This window comes from Oncorhynchus kisutch, linkage group LG24, assembly GCF_002021735.2.
Source record: "Oncorhynchus kisutch isolate 150728-3 linkage group LG24, Okis_V2, whole genome shotgun sequence".
In the NCBI taxonomy this organism is placed as follows: Eukaryota; Metazoa; Chordata; class Actinopteri; order Salmoniformes; family Salmonidae; genus Oncorhynchus; species Oncorhynchus kisutch.
Window position 1 is genome coordinate 8600142 of NC_034197.2, and position 21338 is coordinate 8621479.

The window sequence follows — 21338 nt, forward strand, 5'->3', positions numbered from 1 at the left end:
CCTGATGGTACTTAATCCTTGTGTACATTTTTATTTCTGCAGATAACCAGTGCTTGACTTTGGGACGGAGTTCACCGGAGCGGAGTACTGGCATCTCAAATGTTCTACTGCTTGAGCTCTAAAATATTAGCTCAAAAGTATTGTGTGGTTCCTGCACCTAAACAGTACCGGCACCCAAAATGAGTACCAGAACCTATTTCAGTCCAAGTCAAGCACGGCACATTACAACAACAAAAAATCAAGTAAACCAAAGTGATGTATATTTGAGCTGTTTTATTTGTTTTGCCAGTGTAAGCTCCATCTGACATGAAGAACAAAAACATTTTGTTGAAAGGCACATATTAGAAGATGGGTTTACTTGATATAGCAGGGTTAGAAGCTGTCCCACCCACTACTTAATGTCTGATTTATGCAGCGTTATCTTTTTAAAGACCAACCGGTTTCTAAGGCAGAAATGGCCAACGAGGATGATGAAGTGAAAAATAACTCCTTTAGGACCTGTTAAGGTAACTAAATTAAATAAAAAAACAGACCTGGGGTGAATCTCAAAGGTATTTTCCTTGATTCGGTCTTTCTTTGCATCCTCAAAACATCAGATCTTCTCCAATGCTCTCCTTGCTTGCAATTTACATTTTCAGGAGAAGGTGAGGAAAGAGCTCGCAAGGAATCGAGAAAAATACTTTTGAGATCCTTCCCCAGACAAATGTGCAAAGTTGTTTTGTACAAAACCAGTTAATCCCCTATGTGGGCTTTCATGCTAAATCCACCATACGCCAGGTATGCTGATATGACTAACAACTCTTGATCAAATCAAATCTAGACTAACTTCAGCACCACTTAAAATCCTGAATCACCTTTTATTACATTTTCTTCTTTCAACTTCATTTTAACCTCTGGTCATTAATACATATGAATCTCATTTAACAAAATCTCTGGTTTGTATTAAATGCAATATCTTCATGAACTACAATGTGATCTGTTAGATAAGTGCTAAATACCAGTAGGGGAGAGTGGGGTAAGTTGAGCCTCCCTCGTCTCTAGGAAACCCCAAACAAAATTTATAATTTGACCAAATATTTAGGAAAATGTCATTTTATGGAGTCTGTGAAGGAAGAAACCACATGTAAAAAGTGGTAAGCAAGTTAAGACAAAAAAAAACGGATTTTCAGCAAGTCAAATGAATTTGAGGTTTCATGATGCTTGAATCTAAAACCAAAATGTTTGTCTTGGGGTAAGTGAATGTGTTTTCTTCCCAAGCATAATGCAAAGCATTATCACTGGGATATGTTAAAAAGTACTAAGTGTTTGTTAGGCGTTAAGCTTGGGGTAAAATATGATTAAAAGACAAACATTGATTGTCATTGTGGTAATATTTCATTCAGTACAGAAATGTGTTGGTGGCTTAACCTGGGGTAAGTTGTGCCAAGAGACATCTTGTCCAAAAACATAGTGATGTTTTCAAAACTAATTTTTACATGAATTCTGATTATTTCAAGGGATGTGCAACATCCTGAAATATATGTAGATACCTTTTTGTTAGAAATAATATATTTCCCTTTACACAGTGATGCTGAATGAAACATTTACTCCACTTACCCCACTCTCCCCTATACACCTATTTCAGTGAGTATTCAAGCATTGATAATACAATAATAACGAATAAATTAAAAGTACAAAGAAATGTCCAACACATTTAAAAAAAGAAAATAAACTTCCTCTTAAAAAAGTGCCCAAACCCACAGTGGGAGGAGGTTGAGCATCAAGGAAAGTGTTTTACAAGTCTCGATTAAATGAAGACAAGTGTAAATAAAGTAAAAAGATGGCAAGTCCTCCCTTTAATGACATAAATGAAGGACGTTGCCTTTAAGAACACAAACAGTGAGGCTCATAGAGATAGACTCATTTTTGTATACTGCTCCATTATAGTGTCTGTGACAGCAGTGCTATTGAGGCTATCTCCATTTTAAAGTAGCTCATGTTCTTCAGTGACTGACTGCTCCCAACTCGTGAGAGTCCCCACCCAGTTAACCACGTTAAAATGGTGGAAGCTCTCAATGGCACTGTCCATGCTAAAAATGGGTGATATCCATGCAGAGTCCTCTATCTCTATGGTAAGGCTTCATCAAAACTGTTTGATGTATCACACCCATTGTGTCAAATGTGTTGTGGCATCAGATGTACAACCTGAGTGTGTACTAAGCCTTTCCTTGGCATCCTGGATGTTTTAACAGGAGAGACTCTTTTCAAAAGCTTGAACTAAACTGTTCAAATGCAACAGTTGCAGTTTTCCCAGATAAATAGAGACTCACTGAAACGCACTCACAGGTGATCCAAAATGGCATCCTTTCTTTCTCACCTCCTTTTTTCCCCTTCAGCCCTTGCTGGGACACCCCTGTCTCCACTCACAGACTTTTGCTGCGTTCAAAACAACTGGTAACTCAGAAATCTCAGACTTCCGACTTCAGTGCCTTCAAGACAACTGGGGGGGAAAAAAAGAGCTTTGACCTTGTTTTTTTCAGAGTTCCCATTTGTCTTGAAAGCACCATCTGTCACCATGCACACAATACAAGTTGCGTGTGTGCGCATGTTGAAGATTATTGTCATGCGTCTTGTCCTTGAGGCAGAATGGAGCGATAGGCCAGCTGCAAAGTCAAAATGGGCTTTTTGGTCTAAATTTAAGGTTAGGGTTACGTTCAAAATTAGATTTTTTTAATGCTCGCTAGTGACCACTGCAGCGATGCCTCTAGAACAAGATTCATGACACAAAAATGCTATCCTGCAGTGTGTACAGGGCATTAGTTAGGGTTTTAGTAAGAAACACAGCAGACTGGACATAGTTGTTCTGTCTAACCACTCTATGGAATAGATTATTACGTCAACAAACATAACAAAGAAAGAGGTTTGTGAACCTGTGCACTCTGTGATAAGTTCTTTTTTAATTTGTTGAAATAAATATGGCGGAACTGAGAAGATTAAAATGTATTACCGTAGCAGAATATTTCTTTTCCTTTGTCGGTTAGTTTCCCATAAGAATCATGAATCTGATTCAAGAATTCAATCAGAATTGACAAGAGTGGAATTGACAACCACAGTGGAATAGCATGTTAAAACCTGAACAGCCAACCAGCTAGAGCCTAGTAACTCGGCCATCAACCCTGGTTAGAGGGCCTATTTCCTCCAGTCTCCATTGGAAACTATGGTTAGTGGATTGAGCTCATCGCCACGGCAACTAATCAGGATTTGTTAATGCTGCGAGTGTGTGATGTCACCAACTACAACACAGCCTTGTCAAGTCAAGTGTCAATATCATGTCACAAGATAACGCCACTGTCGTCATGGGCACTCCGATGACAGACTCTCTACACTTTGGTGTCTGCCTCTTCCCCCTTCAGGGGTTGTTTAAAGGTTGTGACGAGGCGCTTCTTTCTCTGCTCCTGGGGTTTCGGTTTCAGCTCTGTAGACCTAGAGGGCCGGTCGGGGGCGGAAGGGGGCACAGGGATTGGGCTCTTCTTCCTCGTGGCGGAGGTTGCGCGGCCACTGCGCCCGTTGAGGAGGCCCAGGGCCACGTCTTCAAAGTGGGACATGGGCATGCGCATTGCCTCGGCCATTTCATTACGAGTCACCGCCACAAACGAATTGTCATTGGCCAGGTCACCAAGACCGCCAACCACTAAGACCTGACGGAGGACATGATACGTACATTGATATGATGTTTACTGTTACAAACATAGGGTCTCAGGGAGGAACCTGGCACAGAGGAAAAACATGGATTTACATATGTAGCTTAAATAACTGATTAACAATCTGTCAATCAGTATCAACGTACCTCTTTGATCAGCTGGTCAGCGGCAGGTGCAGACACAGAGCCTCCTATGGCCCCTTCAGCTTCCTCTGTAGCTTCCCCTTTAGCTTGGGAACAGCTGGGGAGAGACTGGCTCTCACCGTATTTGAGGTCATAGGGGAACTGCAACAACAAAGACAACACTTACAGTTAGGACATTCATGGAACAACAGAATCATGACTCAGCTAAATTCAATCTGTTTTGCCTATGGCAGGGATGGGCAACTCCAGTCCTCAGGGTCCTGATTGGTGTTACACTTTTGCCCCAGCCACAGCTAACACGACTGACTCCAATATTTAGCTAATATGATCTTCAGTTTAGAATGCAGTTTAGTTTAATCAGCGGTGTTTGCTCGGGATGGAGAAAATGTGTCACACCACTCTAGCCCGCGAGGACTGGAGTTGCCCATCACTGGTCCATTTAGTGTTTAAATGGGTTGTATGGGGTCTTCAATCTGGTGTGCATTATGTTACCTGAGTGATGTCTGTTCTGATTGGTTTCTGACTGATCTCAGAGAAGTGTCTGCTATCTACAGGAGACAGACAGAAGAACACAGTTATTTATTGTAGGACACAAGAATGACTAAAGAGTATCCAACAGTATGTCAAATATCATGCAGAGTGATGATGATCAGCAGATAGTAGGCTTGATTAGGTGAATAGGGCCGGGATTCAATTCCTAGCGCAGCGCACTAGACAGCCGACAATGTGGCTTTTCAGGGCATTTTTCGGGGAGATCACATTCAGAGGAAACACTGTGCATGTCAGTTCAAGTGGAGGTGACCTTTGACTGTCAGCCACGCTATAACACGGCCCTTACGCAGATTAAATCCCGACCTAGGCTGATGTTGAACTGACCTGGAGAGCTGCGCTCTGTGTCCACTCTGGAATGGTGCCTGCTCACTTTCGGACTCTCCTCTCTCTCATAAGAAAACCTATAAACATTTAAAAAATCTATATATAATCAGGTAAGCCATGTATCTTATACATACCAGCAAGCAAAGTGTACCATATCACCCAAATAGTGCTGAATTTGCAAAAGAAGATCATTGATTGATTGGATTGCTTTTCCAGGTTCTCAAAGTGCTTATTAATCTTCGGCCTCCATTCATTCGTTTCTGTGGCAGCAAATGCAGCTTTGGTGGTGCAACAAGCACTCTACTCATAGATTGTTGTAGCTGTTGTGTTTGGTTGAGTTCAGTAACAGTACTCAATTAGCCTGGGGACGACATTACTTACGCGTTGTTGTAGCTGTTGTGTTTGGTTGAGGTCTGTAACAGTACTCAATTAGCCTGGGGACGACATTACTTACGCGTTGTTGTAGCTGTTGTGTTGAGGTCAGTAACAGTACTCAATTAGCCTGGGGACGACATTACTTACGCGTTGTTGTAGCTGTTGTGTTTGGTTGAGGTCAGTAACAGTACTCAATTAGCCTGGGGACGACATTACTTACGCGTTGTTGTTGCTGTTGTGTTTGGTTGGAGGTCAGTAACAGTACTCAATTAGCCTGGGGACGACATTACTTACGCGTTGTTGTAGCTGTTGTGTTTGGTTGAGGTCAGTAACAGTACTCAATTAGCCTGGGGACGACATTACTTACGCGTTGTTGTAGCTGTTGTGTTTGGTTGAGGTCAGTAACAGTACTCAATTAGCCTGGGGACGACATTACTTACGCGTTGTTGTTGCTGTTGTGTTTGGTTGAGGTCAGTAACAGTACTCAATTAGCCTGGGGACGACATTACTTACGCGTTGCTGTTGTGTTTGGTTGAGGTCAGTAACAGTACTCAATTAGCCTGGGAACGACATTACTTACGCGTTGTTGTTGCTGTTGTGTATGGTGGGGGTCAGGGGAAAGAACTCTGTATTGGGGAGGAAGACGGAGTCTGAGCGACTGAGGGGCAACTCAGCCTCCTCGGGGCGGTTCTCTGATAGCTGTAGGGGACGCTGGCTAGCCATGTGGGAGGGCGAGACACTGCTGGTCTCTGTGGAGAACGGGTCTGAATAGTCCCCGAACAGACCGCCCTGGCGCTGCACAACCAAACACAAACACTGTGGTTAAAACAACCCAGGCACATCTAAACTCAGCAAAAAAAGAAACGTCCTCTCACGTCCTCTCAAACTTAACATGTGTAAATATTTGTATGACCATAACAAGATTCAACAACTGAGACATAAACTGAACCATTTCCACAGACATGTGACTATCATAAATGTAATAACGTGTCCCTGAACAAAGGCGGGGGTCAAAATCAAAAGTAACAGTCAGGACTATCTGGTGTGGCCACCAGCTGCATTAAGTACCGCAGTGCATCTCCTCCTCATGGACTGCACCAGATTTGCCTCTTCTTGCTGTGAGATGTTACCCCACTCTTCCACCAAGGTACTTGCAAGTTTCCGGACATTCCTGGGGGGAATGGCCCTAGCCCTCACCCTCAGATCCAACAAGTCCCAGACATGCTCAATGGGATTGAGATCCGAGTTCTTCGCTGGCCATGGCAGAACACTGACATTCCTTTCTTGCAGGAAATCATGCACAGAACGAGCAGTATGGCTGGTGGCATTGTCATGCTTGAGGGTCATGTCAGGATCAGCCTGCAGGAAGGGTACCACATGAGGGAGGAGGATGTCTTCCCTGTAATGCACAGAGTTGAGATTGCCTGCAATGACAACAAGCTCAGTCCGATGATGCTGTGACACACCTCCCCAGACCATGACGGACCCTCTACCTCCAAATCGATCCCGCTCCAGAGTACAGGCCTCGGTATAACGCTCATTCCTTTGACGATAAACACGAATCCGACCATCACCCCTTGTGAGACAAAACCACGACTCGTCAGTGAAGAGCACTTTTTTGCCAGTCCTGTCTGGTCCAGCGACCGTGGGTTTGTGCCCATAGGCGACGTTGTTGCCGGTGATGTCTGGTGAGGACCTGCCTTACAACAGGCCTACAAGCCCTCAGTCCAGCCTCTCTCAGCCTATTGCAGACAGTCTGGGCCCTGATGTAGGGGTTGTGCGTTCCTGGTGTAACTCGGGCAGTTGTTGTTGCCATCCTGTACCTGTCCCGAAGGTGTGATGTTCGGATGTACCGATCCTGTGCATGTGTTGTTACACGTGGTCTGCCACTGCGTGGATGATCAGCTGTCCGTCCTGTCTCCCTGTAGCGCTGTCTTAGGCGTCTCCCAGTACGGACATTGCAATTTATTGCCCTGGCCACATCTGCAGTCCTCAAGCCTCCTTGCAGCATGCGAAAGGCACGTTCACGCAGATGAGCAGGGACCCTGGGCATCTTTCTTTTGGTGTTTTTCAGAGTCAGTAGAAAGACCTCTTTAGTGTTCTAAGTTTTAATAACTGTGACCTTAATTGCCTACCGTCTGTAAGCTGTTAGTGTCTTAATGACCGTTCCACAGGTGCATGTTCATTAATTGTTTGTGGTTCATTGAACAAGAATGGGAAACAGTGTTTAAACCCTTTACAATGAGGATCTGTGAAGTTATTTGGATTTTTACGAATTATCTTTGAAAGACAGGGTCCTGAATAAGGGACGTTTATATGTTTATCTATCCTGCTCTGATTAAAGATAAAGACTGTGACAGGCTACATTAAATATATGTACAGTGCATTAAGAAAGTATTCAGACCCCTTTATTACGTAACAGCCTTATTCTAAAAAAAAATATCTCATCAATCTACACACTTTACTCCATAATGACAAAGGGAAAACTGTTTTTTTGTATGCACATTCCTTAAAAATAAAAAACTGAAATATCTTATTTACATACAGTACCAGTCAAAAGTTTGGACACACCTACTCATTCAAGGGTTTTTCTTAATTTTTTACTATTTTCCACATTGTAGAATAATAGTGAAGACATCTACACTATGAAATAACACATATGGAATCATGTAGTAACCAAAAAAGGTTTAAACAAATCAAAATCGATTTTAGATTTGAGATTCTTCAAAGTAACCACCCTTTGCCTTGACAGCTTTGCACACTCTTGGCATTCAACCAGCTTCATGAGGAATGCTTTTCCAACTGTCTTGAAGGAGTTCCCACATATGCTAAGCACTTGTTGGCCTCTTTTCCATCATTCTGCGGTCCAACTCATCCCAAACAATCTCAATTGGGTTGAGATCGGGTGATTGTGGAGGCCAGGTCATCTGATGCAGCAGTCCACCACTCTCACTCTCCTTGGTTAAGTAGCCCTTACACAGCCTGGAGGTGTGTTTTGGGTCATTGTCCTGTTGAAAAACAAATGATAGTCGCACAAAGCACAAACCAGATCGGATGGCGCGTCGCTACAGAATGCTGTGGTAGCCATGCTGGTTAAGTGTGCCTTGAATTCTAAATAAATCACTGACAGTGCCACCAGCAAAGCACCCCCACACCATCACACCTCCTCCTCCATGCTTCACGGTGGGAACCACACATGCAGAGATCATCCGTTAACATGCTCTGTGTCTCACAAAGACACAGCGGTTGGAACCAAAAATTGTCAAAGGACAGATTTCCACCGTTCTGATGTTCATTGCTCATGTTCTTAGCCCAAGCAAGTCTCTTATTCTTATTGGTGTCCTTTTTGACCATGAAGACCTGATTCACGCAGTCCAAGCTAAAACCAAGCCATGAGGTCAAATTGTCCGTAGAGCTCCAAGACAGGATTGTGTCGAGGCACAGATCTGGGGAAGGGTACCAAAAAAAATCTGCAGCATTGAAGGTCCCCAAGAACACAGTGGCCTCCATCATTCTTAAATGGAAGAAGTTTGGAACCACCAAGATTCTTCCTAGAGCTGGCCACCTGAGCATTTGGGGGAGAAGGGCCTTGGTCAGAGAGGTGACCAATAACCCAATGGTCACTCTGACAGATCTCTAGAGTTCCTCTGTGGTGATGGGATAACCTTCCAGAAGGACAACAATCTCTGCAGCACTGCAACAAGCGGGCCTTTATGGTAGAGTGGTCAGACGAAAGCCACTCCTCAGTAAAAGGCACATGACAGCCCGCTTGAAAAAAAGGCACCTAAAGGACTCTCCGACCATGAGAAACAAGATTCTCTGTTCTGATGAAACCAAGATTGAACTCTTTGGCCTGAATGCCAAGTGTCACGCCTGGAGGAAACCTGGCACCAATTTTTCAGAGACTAGTCAGGATAGAGGGAAAGTACAGAGATCCTTGATGAAAACCTGCTACCAGAGCGCTCAGGACCTCAGACTGGGGTGAATGTTCACCTTCCAACAGGACAATGACCATAAGCACACAGCCAAGACAATGCAGGAGTGGCTTCGGGACAAGTCTTTGAATGTCCTTGAGTGGCCCAGCCAGAGCCCGGACTTGAACCCGATCAAATATCTCTGGAGACCGGAAAATAGCTGTGCAGCGATGCTCCCCATCCAAACGAACAGAGCTTGAGAGGATCTGCAGAGGAGAATGGGAGAAACTTCCCAAATACAGGTGTGCCAAGCTTGTAGCGTCATACCCAAGACGACTCGAGGCTGTAATCACTGCCAAAGGTGCTTCAACAAACTACTGAGTAAAGGGTCTGAATACTTACGTAAATGTGATATTTCCGTTTATTTTTTTGCAAAAATATCTAATAACCTGTTTTTGCTTTGTCATTATGGGTATTGTGTGTAGATTGATGAGGGGAAAAAACGATTGAATCCATTTTAGAATATGTCTGTAACGTAACAAAATGTGTAAAGAAATCAAGGGATTTGAATACTTTCCGAATGCACTGTATATATATACACAATATGGTATGATATTGTTTTTAACGTCCTTTTTGTTTATGGTGTTGGAACCATATTTACTTCCCCAGATGGGATCATAAAGTTTGCTAAACTAAAGGAAAGTGCTCCGTCGGTGTCTCACCCTGTAGATGCCTTCCTCCAGAGACTCCTCCATGGCTCTCTCCATCTCCTCCTCATTCAGCAGGTCTCCTGAGATGGCCCTGTGGAGCTGTGGAGCTGCCTCCTCTATACTCCTCAGACCAGCCTAGGGAGGAAATGGGAGAGGGACAAACAGAGGAGGAAGATGAGAAAAGAGAGGGCAGAGAAAAGAGAGGGTGAGAACAATAAGGATGAATTTCAGATGACCAAAGTGAGGAGAGAAACAAACATGGAGGGTAAAAGAGAAAGAGAGGTAGAGATTACAGTAGAGTTTGAGATGTTCGACACAAGTAGAGGATGATTTGAGGATGATTTTGAAACCTAAAGATGGTGTGCAGAAAGGTGTACATCCAAACGAGCGTTGATTGGTGTCAATTGGAATTGAATTCACTCAATTCAGGAAGTGATTTGAATTCTAAATAGAAAAATGCTTTAAATAAATAGTTTCTCTTTTTCAGATTATTGAGAAGTCATTAGAAATAGATGCACTTTTTTCAGTTAAATTCCTGAATTGACAGACTTCAATTCCAATTGACCACAAACCTGCTATACAACAATGTGAGGGACTCACCTGCATCTCTGGAGCACTCCCATTAGCACTCTTCTTGGTGGGCCGGTAGCCATAGTACTCCTCTTGACGCTTCATAAACTTACGGAAATGATCCTGGATCAGGAAGGTGGCGTAGAACTTTCCCACCGTCACCTCGTCATCTAGGACAGATCCCAATAAAACAAAGTGTCAAAACCCAAACAGAGCTAACTGGAGGGAATTGTCTATGTCGTGGTGGACGGAAATCTGTCACAACACCCCTGGTAAACACAATCCGGCTCGAAGGACCAAGATGAAAAGTCACATAGGAAAGATGTTTGAAAGAGTCAACAGATCAGGTCAACTTTGCTGACCAGGGTTCATCTTAGCATGCTGCTACATTCTAGGGGCTTTTGTACATGACCTTTCAGTTAGGTAGGGTTCATGTAGGGGGTCACAGTGAAATGCTCACCTCCGATTGGTGGGATGACCTGGTCCAGCAGTTTCATACTGGTGCGTTTCCAGATCTTCTTTATAATGGCTCTCAACTCTTCATTAGCCTGCTCAAAGTTACCTAGTCAACATAAGACAGGAAAAACAAAGTATTACATAAAAACACAAACATGGAATATTATTTATGGTGTCAGACGGGCGCGGGGCTAGAGACAAGACACCTTCGACACCTTCAGTCTTTATCTTGAGGGCAGTCCTGACCAGGGCAAAAAGGGTGGCATTGAAGGTGACTGTGCCATCGCTGTTCAGGGGCATGTTCATGGATATTAAACGCTGTTGTCAGGGAGAAGAGGGGAACGAGAGAGAGTGGACACCAGTGAGAAGATGTACTGTACACATTATCAGGCACCAAACCACATCCGTGGTACATGGCAATGGTACCCATTTAAATGGCAATCCATTTCATCCAAATAACATGACTTACCTTGCAGGCTGAGCGATGCGGACAGAATTTCCCAAAGCCTAGCGGAGGCTGGATCCTTCGCAGTAGTGTTACCACGTCCAGATGTTTTATACGCCCCCTGCAAGACAAGAGGACAAAATACACTTAGGCACATTGATTTAGAGAGAGGAGCTATATATTAGCTTTGGGTACCAAGACTTAGAGCATCAACTACATACAGATGTCATGTGAAACTCCTACCAACATTAACTTATTGTGGATTGAAAGGGAATGCCATGGGGCAATGTCCCTGCATTCTTGACAGAGGACTAGTCTCTTTAGTGACATAAATAGCTGACCAGCGCACGCAAAACTTGGATCTGGGTTCAGAGATGACTCACGTGGCATCCGGGTCGTACTCGGCCCAGATCTTCTTGAACTCATCCAGATGGTGAGGACCCAGGATGGACCAATCACGTGTCAGGTAATCAAAGTTGTCCATGATCACAGCCACGAATAAGTTGATGATCTGAGATGGGAGAGAAAGATAACTTAAGACAACAACAATACTTCCTGGAAGAGAAGAGAGGAGAGGAGAAAGGACTACTGACCAGGAAGGCACACAGCATATAGAAGGACATAAAGTAGAAGACAGCGAAGCTGGCTCCACAGGTGTACTCCTCCCCAGGTAGGAAGTCAGACTTGGGATCACACTTCTTGCCGTACATACTGGCCACCATCACTTCCTGCCACGCCTCCCCTGTCGCACAACTGTTGGGAGAATACAGAGGGCATTGGATTCAGTTAGGACAATAGGACAATACAGCTTCCCGTACATACTAGCCAGCATCTCTTCCTGCCACGCCTCTCCTGTAGTACAACTGGTGGGAGAATACAGAGGGCATCGGATTCAGTTAGGACAACAGGACAATACAGCTTCCCGTACATACTAGCCAGCATCTCTTCCTGCCACGCCTCTCCTGTAGCACAACTAGTGTATTCAATAGGCCAAATCACTACATCACAGATGGTGTTTTTAACAAGTATATTTCTATCTGAAAGTTCTGTTGCACCCTCCCATAGACACACAGGCACCTCAGTGGTGGATATACAGTATGTGTGAACTCTGACCTTACCTCTGACTGACTCGTTAAATAAGGTTCAATAAAAAATATAAAAAATCCACTCTCTCGATCTGACTGACTGACTCACCGGAATAGCAGCAGGACAGCTTGGGGGAATGTCTGGAAGTTGTTGTTGCGGTTGATCGGTGTGCCATCCACTAAGGCTATCTTTCCAAACACCTGAAAGGGAAGACTCAAGGGTAAGTGGACCCATAGTGTGTATGTACTTAAAAATATTCAGTTCACTCCTAAAAGTTGACCTGCATCCCGATGACTGCGTAGATGAAGAAGAGCATGACGATCAGAAGAGCCACGTAGGGTAGAGCCTGGAGAACAAACACACATTGAGTCATCCCAACCAGTGATATCCAGTGATATTTACTTAAACTACCATCAGTTCCATACATGGTTGCTGCAACCCAGTAGGAATTGGCTCCAGAACCACCAGTTGGACCCGACCTTCCATTTGGGTCTCGTGTTTCCCTACCCCAAGTTTTGCTCATCACTCTGCTGTTTACGAAGAAATGTGAGGAAGCCTGTAAATTGAGGTTAGGGAAACACTGACTGGTACTGACCTGGAAGGACTTGATGAAGGTCCACAGCAGGTTACGGATGCCCTCTGACCTGTTTAGTAGTTTAACCAAACGCATCACACGGAACAGACGGAAGAATGTGATGGACACTCTGGCATTCTCAGAATCCTTTAGGTGAATAAAAACACATTGATATGAATGAATGACAATAAAAACAATGGTATAATTACAGAGTAACTTTGTCAGACTAATACATTTGTAATTGAAAACAATACAACAACAAAAATACAGTCTTACCGCAATGGCCTGCATAGGGTTTGTCTGCTGAAATACAATCAGAGATCGATCATATTAGCCGCAGACGTTATTGTTGCGTTAGTGGATAATTCTATGAATTAGTAAATGTTTATAGATTTAGCATGAATGTGTGTTCATCTCTACAAAACTTCAGGAGGGGGGGAAGTTATGCTACACAGTTATTAATAGATACATTCAGCATGCCAAATTCAAAATAAACTTCCAAGGCCTACTATAAATGTAGACACAAACATCAGTACTTAACGTGTTGATGACATTAAATCAGTTAGTTAGCGTTAGACACGCTCAGAGAAGAGCCATACAGTTACAAACCAAGTCAAGAGAATACTGACCAAATCCTTGATGCAATTCTATGGTAAGCAATGTCTAACCCAATGTCTAATTAGCTCCTAGTGCAACAAGATGCCCCATAGGCTGGATCCGCTATCTCTCTGTAAGGGCGCATCCAGCTAGGGCATCACGGGCACAGTAACAGACAACTAGAGTAGTGCTCACAGTGCTCAGCACACAGCAAGAAGGCCCATGCAGATACAGATGCAGTGTAAAGTGATATTTACAGCACAGCCATGGAGACAGTACAGTCCTCCACTAGAGGCCAAGGCAGCCTGGAGAGAGGGGGGAGAGAGAGAGAGGGAGGAGAAGAGGAGGAAGGGGGGGGGGGGTTAGACAGGTGGATGGAGGTGAGGGAACACTGGAGATGTTTATGGGTGACGGTTCAGAGGGGAGAAAACACAGGAGTGCGTGTTGGATGAAGACAGAAACAAACGAAACCTGGTGCTTCACCGAGTGAAAGGAGAGGGGGAAATAAAGACATGAAAACAAGGTGATGTTAAAAAATGCTGTCGTATTTCCTGTCATAGCCTCACTTCACTGAACTCAACTGGACGAGATGATACCGACGATGGAATATTAGTCCTTGGCGCAATATTAAATCAACATGTAACATAGACATTCCAATGGAAGGGAGTGGAGATCATGTGGGGCGTGGAGGGGCGTGTGTCTGACAGTGGTACTAACCAGGTCCTGCTGTGAACTAGCGCTGCTTCCCACAGCCTGCTGCTGTGAAGCCAGGAGTTTGTGTTTCTGGGTCACAGTTATGAATACGTTGAATAAACACAATCACATTGCATGGGAGCGTCTTATAAAAGATCACACCAGGTTCACGTTCAGTTGGGAGAAAACATTCGGAAACATTTATTGTTGCAAGACGTTCTGCTACTGAACACGGCCAGTATCTACTACCACCGTACGACTTGCATAGGTGTACAAACATGGCTGCCGCTGTTCTGTGTACTTACGTCGACCTCACTCAGGATGACATCGACAACACTGCCGATGACGATGAGGAAGTCAAACACGTTCCACGGGTCTCCAAAGTAGCCCTGGGATACACAGATTACACAGGGGCATGGAGAAAAAAACTATTCTGGAAAACGAAGAACCCCCAGCATACTTAAAAAGACCCACTAAACATTCTACAGTAAACATTCCTGCCAGCCCAGAGCCTGGGCCTGAGCCTAACCCTACCTTAGCTTTGAAGGCAATGAGTTTTAATATCATCTCCACTGTGAAGAGGACAGTGAAGATCATGTTCAGAGTGTCAGACAGCTTGGTCACATGGGCTGACTGGTTACAGTGCTGCATGGTGGAAATACACAACAAACCCATTGAGGAAATAGCACAACAGCATTTGTGTGATTTAATACCTCCAAAATATCTGCCATGAGGAACAAAGAGACAAAACACCAATTAGTGCTACAAAGATCAGAATTGGGCTGCCTGTGTAAACGCAGCCAGATGCGTTGAGCGCGAACAGAATAGAATGGATGTGTTCTAGATTTACCTGCATGCCGAGACACAGCGTGTTGAGCATGATGAGGAAGAACATGGCGTACTCAAAGTAGCAGGAGGTGACTATGTACCACATGTTGTACTGATAGTGGTTCTTAGGGATATAACACCGCAGAGGCTTGGCCTTCAGAGCATACTGCACACACTGACGCTGAGGAGAGAGAAGTGAAGTCAAGGCAGTAAAGCCCCCGTATCTGTTAAATAGTAACAGGCCAAATGACGTAAACTTGGATTTTTGCGTAATTCTTGCATTGAGCAGCGCATGGAATATTTACATGGACATTTCTGTCAAGCATATCTCAAAGAGAGTACTTGCAGATAAGAATACTCTGTGACTCCGTCAGGCTGTCGATCACAAAGAGTTAAGAACACATCGATATGCTTCGCCAGCTTACCTGGTTCTTGTCGAGCTCACAGTTCTTATACTCAGACTCTCCCTGCTCCTGGAAGGTGACGATGACGAAGCCGACGAAGATGTTCATCATGAAGAAGGCGATGAGGATGAGGTAGACGATGAAAAAGATGGAGATATCCACACGGTTGTTGTAGACTGGGCCCATATCCTCCCTGTCTGAGTCTATGGCTTTATACAACAGCCTGGGAGAGGGGAGGGAGGGAGAGAGGGAGTGAAGGAAGGAAGGAAGGAGTGAAGGAAGGAGTGAAGGAAGGAAGGAAGGAAGGAGTGAAGGAAGGAAGGAAGGAAGGAAGGAAGGAAGGAAGGAAGGAAGGAAGGAAGGAAGGAAGGAAGGAAGGAAGGAAGGAAGGAAGGAAGGAAGGAAGGAAGGAAGGAAGGAAGGAAGGAAGGAAGGAAGGAGAGAAAAAGAGGGAGCAATAAAACGAGAGAGAGAGAAAAGAGTAAAAAAGTACTTTCCTTGTTAGAAGAACATGAAAGAGGGATTCATTTAATAATGGCTATATGTCTTGCAGTACCTAGTCTGGAATCCAAACTGAATATTGCTCAGTGTCACTACTGTTTCACTTCACTGATCTAGCCTGGAACCATTCAATACAATGAAGACATGTCCAGTTCCAGGCTGAATCAGCACAGTGAAACAACAGTGAAACGGTGACACTCGAACGAGAGTTGTGGTCAATTCCATTTGAACTCTAAATTCTAAATGTTCTTCACAGAAAACCATCGTGGAGAATTGGAATTTCCATTTCAGTTCCTGAATAGGAGTTGAAATGGAATTGAGCCCCAACCCTGATTCAGCCAGTTCGCCTCCCAGGCTGGTTAACTCACTGTGGCCACCCTTCGAACGTGGACACGGTAAACAGAGCCAGCATGCCGTTGAGGACGTTGTCAAAGTTAAAGTCACTGTTGATCCACTCCCTGTGGGCCAACACCATCTCCTGAAGACTGTTCTCCTGGTGCTTCAGGAACACACCCCTGGGGGGAGAGATGTAGTATTCGATCATCAGTGCTATGTCAATGAAGTTGGATTGAATTGAGAGAGAAAGGGAGGGCAGACAAGGAAGGGAAGGAAGCGAGAAAGAGGGAGAGGAGGATGGGAGGAGAGGATGGGATTGGAGAAAAGGGAGGAATTCATAATAATCCCCAATGGAATGAATAAGGGACAGTTAAAGAGACTGATAATAAAGCTGTCTTACCGGCACGTGACCTCTGTCATTTTGGAGGGGTCTGAGCAAGTGTAGAATTTACCCTGGAGGAGAGCACAACATAATCATGAGCTAAGTGATATAAAGTAATGCACAACCTTTACAGTTTCCACTACGTATTTCGAGTAATTTGAAATATGATTACTAGCAACCCTAACCCTTAACCACAATCCTAACCCTAACCTCAACCTTAACCCTAACCCTAAATTCATGTCCAGATCCTCGTCCACCCTAACCACAACCATAACCCTAGCTTCATGTCCACATCCCGGTTCAACCCTAACCCCAACCACAACCACAACCCTAGCTTCATGTCCACATCCCGGTTCAACCCTAACCCCAACCACAACCACAACCCTAGCTTCATGTCTATATCCCTGTTCAACCCTAACCGCAACCACAACCATAACCCTAGCTTCATGTCCACATCCCCGTTCAACCCTAACCCCAACCATAACCCTAGCTTCATGTCCACATCCCCGTTCAACCCTAACCCCAACCATAACCCTAGCTTCATGTCCACATCCCCGTTCAACCCTAGCTTCATGTCCACATCCCCGTTCAACCCTAACCCCAACCACAACCACAACCCTAGCTTCATGTCCACATCCCCGTTCAACCCTAACCCCAACCATAACCCTAGCTTCATGTCCACATCCCCGTTCAACCCTAACCCCAACCATAACCCTAGCTTCATGTCCACATCCCCGTTCAACCCTAGCTTCATGTCCACATCCCCGTTCAACCCTAACCCCAACCACAACCACAACCCTAGCTTCATGTCCACATCCCCGTTCAACCCTAGCCCCAACCACAACCATAACCCCTGAGCTGGCTATGACCTCAAGTGTTGTCATCTACCTCAAGTGATGTCATCTACCTACTACTCCATACATTATTCAATCTCACATTGAGGAGCTGGACCCCTATGCAGTCTAGCATATTATAAATCATAATAAAGCCACGGAGCTGTCTAGGACCTTGCTGTTCTGTGTCATATGTGAGCTTCTGCATATAGCTACACCATACAGGTTGAACCGTACCTTGAAGAGCTGGACCCCTATGCAGGAGAATATGAAGTCGAGCAGCATGGTGACCAGGACGATGTTGCCGATGGTTTTGATGGCTACAAACACACACTGGACCACGTGCTGTGAGAAAGATTACACATACAGGTCAGATCACCAGCTGTGTGGCAATGCATTTCTATAGAAATACGTGTTTGTGTGTGTGTGGTGTACAGTACCTTCAGGCCCTTGGCTCTGTTGATAGCCCTTAGAGGTCTCAGCACCCTCAACACCCTGAGAATCTTCACCACTGAGATGGCACTGGACCTAGAGTCCGAGGGCAGACACATGACAGCCTTCACAATGTGCTCGTCCCAGCAGGCGAAGCTGGTTGAAATGACGTCACGCGTGTATCTCTACAGCGCTCTACTGCATCTCTACGGCGCCACTCAGACATCGAGAACGACACCGAGTGTAAAAAACCTTTATCGAACACCTTCCTACTATTGAGTTGCAACCCCCTTTTTTCCCCTGAACAGCCTCGATTCGTCGGGGCACGGGCTCTACAAGGCGTCGAAAGCGTTCCACGCGGATTCAAGTGATATTTTAACAGGTGACATCAACAAGGGATCACAGCTTTCACCTGGATTCACCTGGTCAGTCTATGTCATGCAAAGAGCAGGCGTTTCCAACGTTTCGTAAACTCTGTGTATATCCAAAGGACTAATACAGTAACACTACATATTTACTATCACCCAACAGGATAGCGACACTCACTCCATTCCCATGGACAACAGAGACACGCCCACCACCAGCAGGTCCAGCATGTTGAAGGAGTTACGGCAGAAAGAGCCTGGATGCAGGAAGGCTCCATACACCGTCATCTGGAGGGGGAACACTTGGGTTATAACATACACTAGCTGTCACCAGGGTAATGTCCTAAATATTATACCATTTCATCCAATAGGAATTTAGACCACTTTACCTTCAGCACAATCTCAATGGTGAACACAGTGGTGAAGACAATATCAGCATAAGCCAAGACCTGCAGAAAAGCGAGGGTTGGTCGAGTTATCATCACATAGCGAAGTCATTCACGTAGCGTACTTTAAACCAGGGGTTCTCGAAGGGGAGTCCGAGGAACTGCAGAGGGTCCACAGACAGATCTCAATATATATATTTTGATTAATATTACTAAGAACAGATGAAACAACTTTTGGCCAAGGGATCTGTGGAATAAGTTTCAATTGTGTTATACAATACAATGGTATTCATCTACAATGTATGTTCTTAACCCTTAGGCAACATGGGCCTGGGATAATCACAGGGATATGGGTATTCACGGTGATGAAATGTTTAGATTTGAGGGAAATTAGCTTGAAAACAGCACAATTTTTTCTCCGATGCCAAGACATTGGGCTTTAAAAGACACAGTCATAGATAACAATAGCACTTAAGGAGATTTACTAATTCGAGTTGTGTTCCGATAATGAGGAAACCTGATTCATTTGCTATCACAAAAGGGGTCCCCGGCCACAAAAAGTTTGAGTACCCTTGCTTTACACTTTGTCCTTTTATGGAACGTTTATTGATGTTTCATTTTGAATGCACTTTATTTCAAATCTTATTTTATTTGATGTGTCTGACTGGAACACAATAAAAGACACCACTTACTAAGGTGTCCAATCAAAAACACATATTTTGACCAATGGGTAAATGGTGTTGTCTAAACCTCATGTTTCTATCATAATCTGTTCAAAGGTTATTGTAGTTTTTACCCTTGCAGGTGACCAAAATTAAGGTGAATAATTCAATGGAGGCCGGAGATTTTTTTTTCAAAAAAATATACAGTACGAGTCAAAAGTTTGGACCCACCTGCTCATTCAAGGGTTTTTCTTGATGTTAACTATTTTCTACATTGTAGAATAATAGTGAAGACATCAAAACTATGAAATAACAATCCGGAATTAGTAAAACAATTCTTTTAAAGAGTTAAATAAAAAAATATATATTTGAGATTTGAGATTCTTCAAAGTAGCCTTATGTCTTATATATTAGTATTCGCTTTTCATATTAATGTGAAATTGTTGTTTTTTTAGTAGATTTCTTGCAAAAGCAAATGTATCTCTGTGAAATGTCAATGGAGCACTGAGCGTACTGTAAGCTTTTTAAAAAAATTATTAAGCTTGTGTCATGTCGATTTTGCGACCCGCGGAAACAACTTTGCAGACGACCACAACATATGAAATCCTCAAAAGTCTGTGAGAAAGTACCGTTGCTCTGTCAACAGAGAACAGTGCTTATTATCAGATGTATTAGCTTACAAAATCAGACTTTTCGGATACAATGTTAATGATATGTTAGAGAAAGACCCTACTGAAGAATTCAGAACACAAATTGTATTTTATAACATAAGGAAGATTCACCAAAGCGTGTTTTCATCCAGAGTAGATAGACACCCTACACTTAGACTTCCTAATGGAACAAAGCTTGAGCACCTTATTCCTGAATGACTTGGGGTCTATGGGATCCTCAGCGGCCAGTGATATACTACTGAGGAGGATGAAGAGCAGGATGAAGTTGGTGAAGGGGGTGGCATTGACGATCCTATGACACAGCTTACGAAACCTGACCACGGAGGGAACACAAACACACACACACACACACACACACACAAAGAAAAGACAACAACCTCAACTTACATAGTTATTGTAACATCTGACGGGAACACGAGACCAATTTATTATTGAAACATGATTTTAGTAGCAGTATAATAAGACTCTACGTCAGATACAACCCATTGTTCGTTGTTGGCCTGAATTTAATTGAATAGGGAATGTGTTGATCTGTGCGACTCACTTGTTCTCCGGTCCGAAGATAAAAAAGGAGTAGGTCTCCGGCATAGGAACCTCTTCCTCTTTCAGCTGGAGATCAGCCATTGGTCGAGGCCGTGGGCTCTCAGGGATAGCAGGCTCCTCCTCCTCATCATCACCTAGAACAGAAGGCGTCGTGGATAGGACAGTTGGTAGTTGGCAGTCATTAAATTATTGTACAGTAAATTCATTTATTGACAGGTTTTTTTATGGTGCGCTATCCTTTTTCTTTTATTAAAGTAATTTATAACCAAATTTTTGTTTTAATAAGGCCTCCATATTTGTTTTAGGTTCATAAACATAAGACATAGTGTAGCAATAGTCGGATTCCAAGTCTGTTTGTGCTGTCTTGCCAACTCCTATGGTTAGTGGCGTGACAATGAAGTTGGCAAGACAGCACAAACAAATCTGGGATCAGGCTACTGTAGCAGGGATAAAAGAGACGTGTGCTGTGTGCTCTTTTTACATTTTTTATTTCACCTTTATTTAACCAGGTAGGCTAGTTGAGAACAAGTTCTCATTTACAACTGCGACCTGGCCAAGATAAAGCAAAGCAGTTCGACACATACAACAACACAGAGTTACACATGGAATAAACAAACATACAGTCAATAATACAGTAGAAAAAAGTCTATATACATTGTGTGCAAATGAGGTGAGATAAGGGAGGTAAGGCAATAAATAGGCTTTTGTGGTCGAAGTAATTACAATATAGCAATTAAACACTGGAGTGATAGATGTGCAGAAGATGAATGTTCAAGTAGAAATACTGGGGTGCAAAGGAGCAAGATAAATAAATACAGTATGGGGATGAGGTAGTTGGATGGGCTATTTACAGATGGACTATGTACAGGTGCAGTG

The 21338-nt window shown here is 43.8% G+C and overlaps 1 protein-coding gene across 3 annotated transcripts in view; it reads right to left on the bottom strand.

The window, feature by feature from the left end:
* Nucleotides 1-253: 253 nt before the first annotated feature.
* The window catches only part of LOC109869670 (dihydropyridine-sensitive L-type skeletal muscle calcium channel subunit alpha-1), a 48043-nt gene continuing 26958 nt past the window's right edge, over nucleotides 254-21338 (bottom strand). The window contains exons 17-45 of one of the 3 annotated variants that reach the window (XM_031803885.1): nucleotides 20464-20596; nucleotides 20103-20232; nucleotides 18590-18649; nucleotides 18382-18488; nucleotides 17844-17931; nucleotides 17641-17748; nucleotides 16589-16641; nucleotides 16221-16367; nucleotides 15373-15574; nucleotides 14970-15128; nucleotides 14654-14764; nucleotides 14425-14508; nucleotides 13684-13731; nucleotides 13106-13132; nucleotides 12851-12976; nucleotides 12536-12601; nucleotides 12364-12455; nucleotides 11763-11922; nucleotides 11553-11680; nucleotides 11194-11290; nucleotides 10940-11042; nucleotides 10729-10830; nucleotides 10299-10438; nucleotides 9711-9833; nucleotides 5655-5869; nucleotides 4700-4776; nucleotides 4316-4371; nucleotides 3827-3964; nucleotides 254-3677 (exon numbers count right to left, since the gene is read on the bottom strand). In XM_031803885.1, coding sequence (XP_031659745.1) covers nucleotides 3360-3677; nucleotides 3827-3964; nucleotides 4316-4371; nucleotides 4700-4776; nucleotides 5655-5869; nucleotides 9711-9833; nucleotides 10299-10438; nucleotides 10729-10830; nucleotides 10940-11042; nucleotides 11194-11290; nucleotides 11553-11680; nucleotides 11763-11922; nucleotides 12364-12455; nucleotides 12536-12601; nucleotides 12851-12976; nucleotides 13106-13132; nucleotides 13684-13731; nucleotides 14425-14508; nucleotides 14654-14764; nucleotides 14970-15128; nucleotides 15373-15574; nucleotides 16221-16367; nucleotides 16589-16641; nucleotides 17641-17748; nucleotides 17844-17931; nucleotides 18382-18488; nucleotides 18590-18649; nucleotides 20103-20232; nucleotides 20464-20596 — 3398 coding nt within the window. In that variant the 3' untranslated portion in view covers nucleotides 254-3359. Of the gene's footprint in view, nucleotides 3678-3826; nucleotides 3965-4315; nucleotides 4372-4699; nucleotides 4777-5654; nucleotides 5870-9710; nucleotides 9834-10298; nucleotides 10439-10728; nucleotides 10831-10930; nucleotides 11043-11193; nucleotides 11291-11552; nucleotides 11681-11762; nucleotides 11923-12363; nucleotides 12456-12535; nucleotides 12602-12850; nucleotides 12977-13105; nucleotides 13133-13683; nucleotides 13732-14424; nucleotides 14509-14653; nucleotides 14765-14969; nucleotides 15129-15372; nucleotides 15575-16220; nucleotides 16368-16588; nucleotides 16642-17640; nucleotides 17749-17843; nucleotides 17932-18381; nucleotides 18489-18589; nucleotides 18650-20102; nucleotides 20233-20463; nucleotides 20597-21338 lie in introns of all 3 variants that reach the window. The other 2 variants (XM_020459940.2, XM_031803886.1) reach the window with 2 other exon arrangements.